The following is a 9,687-nucleotide window of genomic DNA, read 5'->3' as shown; positions in this document are numbered from 1 at the left end:
TCGAATCAGCAGCAGTTCCCTTTGGGTTATGAATCCAGTAAGAGACGTAAAGGACTCAATCGCTTCCGATCCAGTCGTCTTCCCATATCCAGAAGCTCAACGTTGTGAAAAACACAACGGCTAAATTTTTTTTTTTTGTTGTTCTTGAGTTCGGATTGGGTTGAGACCGGATCCGCGTGTTTGCAACCGGTTCGACCCGTAAAGCAAAATTCCTCAGTAGTAACGCTCGCGACCCTTCGTAACGCTCGCGATCCTCAGTGACGCTCGCGACCATCAAGTACACCAATTTTTTTTTTGTTAGAATCTAAAACCAATTTTTAGTTATGCAAAACTGAAAATTTTTTGTGCTCATAAGAGCTCTGATACCATATGTAAATTAAATTACATGATATGAGTACAAAACCAAAGATCATATGCATAACAATCAATCGTTACTTTAGTGTATTAGATTAACTTACCATCATCATGAACGACAACACCGTGATCCATTGTGCCTTAATCCAAAGTCGCAAGGTGTTAGGCAAGGTCTTCTGTTAGTCACTACTCTCTGCTTTCTCAATTGATAGAAACTTACGCAAATAACTCGTATTGATGACAGGAACGTTATCTTTAACCCTTAAGAGTCATTCCATTAAAGACATCTTGTAAGTTAAGTCATCTTATTTAGATTCCTAATTTAATACTGATTTGTAGTCTTGCTTCTAGACTTAAATTAGGATTCCTTACCATAATGATATAATATACGAAATCATTAGAAACTAGATTTGATACTATCTTTGTTTTCATGTAGAAATATATTATGACATTAAACATGATAATCATATTATATGTAATATGTCCAAAATTGATCTAACAAACTATCATTGGGTCTAGTAATCATGTGCTTGTCCAATAACTCATTGGTCCTGGAACATTAAACCCACCAAATCGACTAGCAGGCCTTAATCCCTAACCTACTAGGTGCCTTCGTCTCGTTGTCTTCTGTTTTCTCAACTTTCCGTCAGTGAGTTCCAGAGACATCTTGAATGTTCCCGAACCTGAACTCTAAGCCCTTCTCTTAATTTGCTCTATATAAACCATTTGCCGCGATCTCGATAATTCTCCTTCACTATTTCCTAAGCAGAACCCAAGTCATAGTTTTTCCGCAGGATTTGTAATTTCTCAGACAAAGCAACAATGGCCGGAGACGCACCCAACTGGGAAGGGCTGCTCAAATGGAGCCTTGCCAACTCCGACGGAACTCGCCCTAATCGCAATTTGAGGTATTCATCTCTCTAATCTTACAAAAACTCTGCAATTTGATGTGTGTTTAATTTGTTTGAGATAGAAATTGAGTGGTGTTGTGGTGGTGAATTGTAGTGATGAGGATCGGAAGTTTTTTATGGAAGCTATGCAAGCTCAGAGTATTGACGTTGTGAAGAGGATGAAGGAAATAACGCTTGTGATGAAGACTCCTGAGGAGGTTTTGGAAGCTCAGGGTGTTACTCCTGCTGACATTGAAGGTACTTCAATTTCATCTCTTGCTTTGCTTCATTTCAAGTTTTCGGCTTTTCGTGTTGTAAACTATAGCTTGTTGGTATTGGTATTGTTTAGTAAATGTTTGTGAACCTTGGCAGATTTGTTGGATGAGTTGCAGGAGCATGTTGAGTCCATTGACATGGCCAATGGTAAGTTTCTTACCTTTTCTGTTGAAGTCATTATTGTGTTTTATTGTGTGTGAGAAGATCATTGTAATGTAGCGGCAATTGTTAATCAGATGTAAATTTTATGTGTTATAGATCTTCACTCCATTGGTGGTTTGGCTCCTCTACTTGAACATTTGAAGAATTCCCATGCTAATATTCGAGCCAAGGCTGCAGAGGTTGTGGCCACGATTGTGCAGAACAATCCAAAGAGCCAACAACTTGTTATGGAAGCAAATGGCTTGGAGTATTTGTATCCCTTGTTCACATCCGACCCTGATGTCAATGTTCGCACCAAAGCTCTTGGTGCAATATCCTGTAAGTTTTGTTTATAGAACTATATTCGCTTCTCTGTACATGCTTGTGGGTTACGTTTCTGAGGCGAGTAATTAGCATGCCCTGATGCTTTGCAAATGGATTATTCTTTCAGCTTTAATCCGGGACAACAAACCTGGTGTCACTGCGTTTCGTCTAGCAAATGGTTATGCAGGCTTGAGAGGTGCTTTATCTTCTGAAAGTGTGAGATTTCAGAGGTAATGAAGGAATTAAGTTTCGTCAATATTCCCTTTTTATTTCGTCCACTATTTGCAATTATAGTTGCCCCTAAGGATGCATTTCTCATTATTTTTACTATTGATTTACAGGAAAGCTCTGAACTTGATTTCTTACCTTCTGCGTGAGAATAGTTCTGATTGCAACATAATAAGCGACCTAGGATTTCCACGCATAATGGTGCACCTTGCCTCCAGTGAAGATCTCGAAGTGCGGGAAGCTGCACTCCGGGGCCTTCTTGAGCTTGCTCGAGAAAAAACTGGCGGTGCTAAAGTGACGCCAGCTGAAGAAGATGAAAAGTTGAAGCAGCTTCTTGAAGACCGAATTAAAAACATCAGTCTGATGTCTCCTGAAGATCTTGGAGCAGCTAGAGAGGAGAGGCAGCTGGTAGATTCCCTATGGGGTGCCTGCTTCAAGGAGCCATCTTCTCTTCGTGAGAAGGGGCTTCTCGTGCTTCCCGGGGAAGATGCACCACCACCTGATGTTGCAAGCAAGCATTTCGAACCTGCCCTTAGAGCGTTGGCTCCAAATCCTGCCCATATAACACCAGAGACTGAGAGGAAAGAAAGTCCTCCATTGCTTCTAGGCGCAGGCCCTCCTCCTGGGGCTGGAGATGCCTCCAGTGGGAGGTTGCAGTGATATAGCTATGGCTGTTTTTTGCTAGCTCGTTGAACTTATTGTATCATCCTTTTGGTTGCTATCGAGATCGAAAAGCTTCTATTTTGCATCCTTATGTAGTTATTTTGAGTATTTTCTAGCAAGGCTGAAGTTGTGAAAATACCAAAGCTCTGCTATGAGTATTGCGAGTGTATATCTGCCTGCTTTGGCAACCCACACAAGTGCTCTCCCATCCATTTTGCATACATTGCACTAGATTTAAAACTCGACCCGCGATTTTAAGCCTTTGCCAAAAGTGATCTTACAATGAACTTGCGCGTAATGTCTTAATCTCAATCGGCTGAACAATGTTTCGCAACAAGGACTCAAGGATTTAGCTACTTGAGGGCTAATTTAGAGATGCCAAGTCGGAAGATCTGATGTTTGCACATTTGAGCCAGGATAGCCTACCTCTGCTCCTATAGAAAGCTCAATTTTGATGGCTAAGTGATAAGAGATGGTGTTGTTGCTGGCTTTTGTGATTCGCAATTCTGATGGTAACCCTTTATTTGCAGCTAAGGAAGTTGGGAGCACAAGTGTGTTAGTTGCTGAAGCAACTGTGCTTCACGAGATTTAAAATTAGCCTTTGGTGGAAGGTGTTTTGGGATGTGTTACCCCAAAACAGGAGACTCCAAAATTTTATTGGGGACGAAAAATGAAGCAGCAGCTCTTTGGCCAATTAAAACTTCCCTTGCGGACATTCAGGTTTTTGCTGCTCAATGTCACAACATCCTCTTCAGACATGAGTCGTGCGGCCATATTATGCTGCAAGCCTGCAAACAAGCTTGCTTTTCTTGGCCATGAGTCCCTTCAGCCGAAGGTCTGGTTATTTTATTCCCTTTTCTATGTCCCCAGCGTCTCTCTTTCATAAACTGGGAGGGGGAGGGGGAGAGAGAGAGAGAGAGAGAGAGAGAGAGATAGGCTGTAGTGTCTTCGTTGTAATTTTTCTTTATGAAGAAAAGGATTGTTAATCTCATACACAAAAGTCCAGGCATTTGTACAATTAGCCGTGTCTGAAGTAACAAGACATAGGCAAGGTTCAGTACAAATGATGCAAAGACCAAAAAAACAAGTGAAGGATGATGACACGCCTAGAACACGATGGCCTGGCATTCATATTTCTCTTAAAATATACCACACTACAAAGACGGTTCAATCCGATATCATCAACCAAAATAGAGCTACAGAAGAGTAGACGTGCACAAGATTGGAGAGAATCATACGTGGTGTGCCATACCTACATCGTAGCCTGTTTTACACAAGTGAAGGCAGTCAACCTCCATGATCCTTGTATGGCACCGAAGAAAAACGAGTCCCACTTCTAAACAAAAAGGACTCTACAGCAATAATCACAAAAGAAAGCAAGTAGCTGATGTGCAGGAGAAGATCCACTATTCTTTTGCATCAATGTCCGACGACCAACTTTGCCGACTATGTTTTCACTCATTCCCCAAATTTATTGAACCATCCTTCATCAGCTTTATGCTTAGGCTGTTAAATCTCCCTCTTGAGTAATGCCGAGAAGCCTTTCTCCAATCTGTCCCAGTCTTCATCATGGCAACAAATTCGTCATAACTGATAAGCCCATCCTGCATCCAGGAAACAAAAAATAACCTCAGTCTATTATCTGCCATATCATAGTTTAAACATAAGGAACTGCTTGGGCCCTCACCTTATCTGTGTCCACTTCGTGAAAGATGTCGTTCGCTACATCTGTACAATCATCTGCGCCATCTTCCATCAATGCATCACGGAGTTCGTCTGGCTCAATAAAGCCATTGCTATTCTTGTCAAAGTATGAAAAGGCCTTGTGAAGATGCTCATCATTGGCCATTCTCTGTAGGTGGAGGGAAACAGCAACAAACTCTCCATAGTCAAGAGTTCCTTTTCCATTAGTATCAACCTGTTGCAGCAAACCCAATCAAAATCACAAGAGACAGATATTGCTGGTAAAAGGACCGTTGAAGATCAATGCAACATGATGGTAATCCATCTTTAACATGACATTACAACAGTTTAACACACAGAAGCTTTATCATAACCTTCTTCTGTGGTTCCTTTTCCAAAATTGAGTAATATGTTTCCGATCAGGGATTTTGAGATGGATAGATTTTGGATTTATTGGTCGAAAGACAAGTAGGACATGTACTAGCAGTGTGAAGGCATGTCCGGATAAAAAATTCTTCTGCAACTGCCCGGAATGAGAAAGCACAAGTAGCAAACAACAAACACTGGGTGACGAAGCTCGACTGAGACTTGTAACAAAGGCTGTCTAAGCAATGAGTAGATATTCTGTTGAACAGCCTACTGTCCTCGCTGCTTAAACAGTAGTTACAAAATCCCAGGACTAATTTTTAATGAGAGTATTCAATGAGGTGGATAGAGCAAGACCACCTGATGTAAGCATGAGGGCCAACTGAACAGCCTTGAGTGGAGAAACTACTAAACAAGCTAAAAAATTTGGGGATAAAAGAAAACCCAAAGAAGCCATCTAGCTAATAGGAGGTTATTACTTATGCAGAGGGTCCCTATCTGATATCCTTAAACCCAATCTTATACGGATAAACCATATCTAAATGTGGATGATATGATTAGCCTTTGTTTAATTATATGATACTTAAGTTTAATGCTTCAAAGATTAAGCAACAGGTGAAGTCATGGAATAGTCTACTGTTAATTTAAGCAAGGTATGAAGTGATACTCACGGCTTCTATAAGCAATTGAACATCTGACTCGGCAAGTTGTGATCCATAATTCTTAAGTCCTGATTTTAACTCTTCAATAGAAACAATGCCATCATTATCAGTGTCCATCTTCTTAAACATCTCTTTAATGTCTTCTACTTCTTCCTTGGAAAAGAAATCAGCAATAACCTGTTTGAAGTTCAACAGAAATTGTTCACGCATTCAAAAAACTATTGCAGACAGTAACAATTAAAAATTATGGAAGCAGTCAACTAACCCTCAGAGCCTTTCTTTTGAATCTGTTCATCATGGAAAACTGCTTTAGCCTTGACTTAACAACATCTCCCAGAGGAACATTTGGAGCTTTCTTGGCATTTGTGAGCCAAGGATGCTCTGGGAAAAGAAAACAGACAGACATCAGTTGTAAAATAACTACATATTCTGCTTGTACGCAACAAACTGTATTTAACACTTGGTTATAGTTAAATACAGATGGCCAAGAAATGGCTGAAACTATCATACTAGTAGTATGATTCATCCTAAAACATAGCACATATTGAAGTAAGTTACCACAAATAGCCATCACAGGAAATTTATAACTTTCTGTAACCAATTATACCATCAGAAGTGTGTTTTCATCATAAGGAATCAGAAGGACAAGAAAAGTACCGAGCACTTGCTTGGCAGTTAATCTTAGCTTTGGGTCTGGCTCCAACATTTGCTTCACTAAACTCTTGGCACCCTCTGATATACTCGGCCATGGATCACGTTTGAAATCTATCAGCCCGCGAAGAATCGCTTGTGCAACCCCTTGTTCAGACTCTGCATAGCCATGCAAAAGTTAAATTAGACAGCCCTATTATAAAAGGATTCCTGAAGTAATATCGCACCAGGGTCATCCATGGAAAGAACACAGACCAAGAAGGATCTATAAAGCATTTGGAAGGAAAAGTAGGAAATAATTACCGGCCCAAAAAGGAGGAACCCCACACAACAAAATATAGAGTATAACCCCAGCACTCCATATATCTATTTCTGGCCCATAATTCCGCTTGAGCACCTCAGGAGCCATGTAATATGGGCTACCAACAATTTCTGAGAACCTCTCGCCTAAAATAAGTAGAAGTTAGGACATATATCATCAAGAAATAAGCACAAAGTATTAAAATGGTAGACCATACATGCGTACAATGTTATAAATTCAATAATAAGAACTTCAAGATTTCCTAACTTACACCCCACCGTAGGAGTCATGGAAAAAGAATATGAATGGTAAAATGTATATTCTTATGAACCATTACAGTTTGAAATAGAGCTAGCAACTCATCCACTTTCCACTTAAAAAACTCATAATTTTTATTAAATTATGGAACTCTTAGTTTCTTATTAAAATATGGAGTAGTTGTTCGTACAACCACTTTCTGTTATGGTATTCAAGTACCCATCTCTTTAATAATCCAAAACTAATTCGAATTGATGTTTTAAAAATTTAATGGCATGTTCAACTGTGACGGTCTTCTCTTGCTAGCTACTGCAAATTAACTTTTTCTAGCAAGTTCGTGACCCGGAAAAAGCACCTATGTTAGATTTCATTTCCTCCAAACTACTTGGCAAGAAATTTTCAATTTCAAACTGCTAGCAACTAAGGTTCCTCTAAAACCACTCTTCTAACATTCACAGGGAGTCTACATGATTAACGAACCCAAGACCAAGAAATAAATTACTAAAGAGCTATACATATCTTCAAAAGGTCAGTGTAAAATAAAGAAGTGATTAGGGTGTAATTTCTTTAATAAGACACTCTTAACACGTCAATTACTAGGCTGAAACGTATGTTTTTGCTATGCCTCCAAGCCTGAGATTGCAAATTAAAGCTCACAACCTTGAAATATGACTTTTTCAACAAAGAACCATATCAGCATCCATTTGTTTATAGTACATTGACTTAAGGTCTTAAGCAGAACCTAGAGCAGTAAAAACAGATGAGGAATTGAAGTACAGCAATCGAATAAACAATACAGTTTTGAGTGCTCTACAGAACTAAACCACGAATTCAAGCTCTACGAAACACTACAATTCAGCAACTACATAATCCAAGAAACAAGTGCCGCCAATTCTCCACATAAGTCAGTATCTAAACTCTCCAAGTCACTATACAGATACATTCATGCACACAACAGTAGTAGCTTCAATTCAAAGACTAGCATTACCGAATCGAAAGCCCTAAGTTAAAATCATACCTGGCTTGAAGAATATAGACAATCCGAAATCGATAGCCTTAAGAGGCGAGTTCTCCTTCTTATTAGCAAAGAGAAAATTCTCAGGCTTCAAGTCCCTGTGAATCACACCATGCTTGTGACAGAGCTGCACAACCTCCATAATCGTCCTCGTCACCGCCGCCGCAGCTCTCTCAGTATAATGCCCCCTGGCCACAATCCGATCGAAAAGCTCGCCGCCCTCGCACAACTCCATCACCAAATGCACGGCGTGCTCGTCCTCACACGCCTCCTTCAAGCTCACAATGCTCGAGTTCTTCGGCAGATGCTTCATTATCGCCACCTCCCGCCGCACGTCCTCCACGTCCACCGCCGTCCTCAGCTTCCGCTTCGATATGCTCTTGCAGGCCAGCAGCTCCCTCGAGCTCCGGTCAATACACAGGTACGTCACCCCAAACTCGCCGCGCCCGAGCTCCCGATCCACCAGGTACTTCTCGTCGATATTCTCCTTCGGGACTCCGGTCAGCACCGTCGTCGGCGCCTTCTTGCCGGCGTTGGAGTCCCTCCGGCCGTGATCGTGGCCGGAGAAGTTCGATTTCACATCCTCCCTGGCAACCGCCGCCGGAGATCTGCAGCAATTTCCCATTTCCGAACCCTAGACTCGCCTCCGCCGCTCCAAATCTCACTGGAAACCCTAACAAGCTCCGTGCTAGGGTTTCACATGATAATGCCTAAGCCCTAGAGCAAAGCTAACAGTACAGGAATCAAAACCGATTGAGAAATAGAAGATGAAAAGGTGTGGGAGAGGAAGAGTGAGGGTGTAGCGTAGAGTACGGTGTACCGTCGCTGAGGAGCTGAGAGAGTGAGCGAGGTGGTTTTAAGAGAGAAAGAGAGTGATTTATTTAATTATATTTTTGAATAGTTTTTTTTTGGTTAAAATATTTTTTTGAAGAGTTTAGGAAATGAGAAATAAAAAAAGCGTGACAAATGGAGAATATTTATATGTTGTTCTTGCCTTCTTGGTTCTGCGACTTTTGTCGGCTATTTTGGTTTGAACGGGACGGAGGCTCCGGACGGAGGACGGGGTGAGTTGGCCGTTGGAGTCTCTGGGCCCTTGGGTTCAGGATTTTTGGGGGGTTTAATTTAATTAAATTTATTATTTTTATATTTTGGGTTTTAATTAGTTAATTAATTCTTAAGCAACATGGCAGCACCTACCTAGACTCCTAGAGCCTAGAGGCAGAGACAGAATGATAGAGGAGATAAATTAATTGGTATTTATTCTGATGCCCCTCAATTTGAGATCCATTCCAATACTCTTCCTTTAATTAGAAACTCTAAACTCGTCTCAACTTCGGTTCTTTTGCACGCACAAGATATTGGTTCATTTCTTCACATGAAACATTGCTAGATTTGGGAAGGTGTAAGAGGAATAAGTGAGAAGGAAATAGGAAAGGCGGTGGACTTTATCGTTAGGTTCATTAAATATGGATAACGAGTTCATTAAAATATAATGATCTCATAAAGGAAATAATTACCTTACCTGCTCAAATGTAGTAATTCATCACCATTCCCAATTAATGATTAATAAGGGAATATTGAAAAGTCGTATTATGTAAAGTAATGCAACTTTAAAAAAAAGACTAATGTGGTTATAGTGTCGTCTTTATTTGGTTTTTTTTTTTTTTGACATTTGGTTTTACTTGTTATTATGCCTACACGAATAATTCCAATTTAGTCTACTTTTTTTTTACTGAATTTATTTTCTATTTTAATTAAGAGTTCTTGAATTTTACAAGGTCTACCAAATGAAAACAAATCAATTTCAATTTGAATTACTTTTTTGATTGGATTTGTTTTAAATTTTTTAAGAATTCTTGAGTTTTTCAAAGTCTA

At 40.1% G+C, this 9,687-nt stretch overlaps 2 protein-coding genes across 2 annotated transcripts; one reads left to right on the top strand and one right to left on the bottom strand.

Moving 5' to 3' along the window:
- The first annotated feature begins 924 nt into the window (after positions 1–924).
- On the top strand, positions 925–2,992 carry LOC126798396 (hsp70 nucleotide exchange factor FES1). The gene is made up of 6 exons (XM_050525353.1): positions 925–1,262; positions 1,360–1,502; positions 1,617–1,667; positions 1,779–2,000; positions 2,113–2,215; positions 2,327–2,992. Exons 1-6 carry the CDS (start codon positions 1,177–1,179, stop codon positions 2,871–2,873), a joined length of 1,152 nt encoding a protein of 383 aa, XP_050381310.1. The 5' UTR covers positions 925–1,176; the 3' UTR covers positions 2,874–2,992.
- A 985-nt stretch (positions 2,993–3,977) lies between these two features.
- On the bottom strand, positions 3,978–8,699 carry LOC126798393 (calcium-dependent protein kinase 13). The gene is made up of 7 exons (XM_050525349.1): positions 7,816–8,699; positions 6,542–6,685; positions 6,245–6,397; positions 5,853–5,968; positions 5,597–5,764; positions 4,564–4,794; positions 3,978–4,480 (listed from the first exon to the last, which is right to left on the bottom strand). The coding sequence occupies exons 1-7, from the start codon at positions 8,435–8,437 to the stop codon at positions 4,331–4,333; spliced, it is 1,584 nt and encodes a 527-aa protein (XP_050381306.1). The 5' UTR covers positions 8,438–8,699; the 3' UTR covers positions 3,978–4,330.
- Between the last annotated feature and the right edge of the window lie 988 nt (positions 8,700–9,687).

The sequence above is a fragment of the Argentina anserina genome, chromosome 6 (assembly GCF_933775445.1).
Source record: "Argentina anserina chromosome 6, drPotAnse1.1, whole genome shotgun sequence".
NCBI lineage: Eukaryota > Viridiplantae > Streptophyta > Magnoliopsida > Rosales > Rosaceae > Argentina > Argentina anserina.
Note: the sequence above shows the minus strand (reverse complement) of the source record. Positions and strands in the feature narration are given on the sequence as shown.

Excerpts from the sequence above, each read along its gene's own strand:
- LOC126798396 (XM_050525353.1), top strand. The coding sequence starts at position 1,177 with ATGGCCGGAGACGCACCCAACTGGGAAGGGCTGCTCAAATGGAGCCTT. Across the intron at positions 2,001-2,112 it reads AGCTCTTGGTGCAATATCCT|CTTTAATCCGGGACAACAAA; the intron begins GTAAGTTTTGTT and ends TTATTCTTTCAG. Across the intron at positions 2,216-2,326 it reads GAAAGTGTGAGATTTCAGAG|GAAAGCTCTGAACTTGATTT; the intron begins GTAATGAAGGAA and ends ATTGATTTACAG.
- LOC126798393 (XM_050525349.1), bottom strand. The coding sequence starts at position 8,437 with ATGGGAAATTGCTGCAGATCTCCGGCGGCGGTTGCCAGGGAGGATGTG. Across the intron at positions 6,398-6,541 it reads GGTTCCTCCTTTTTGGGCCG|AGTCTGAACAAGGGGTTGCA; the intron begins GTAATTATTTCC and ends ATGGCTATGCAG. Across the intron at positions 4,481-4,563 it reads ACGAAGTGGACACAGATAAG|GATGGGCTTATCAGTTATGA; the intron begins GTGAGGGCCCAA and ends TCCTGGATGCAG.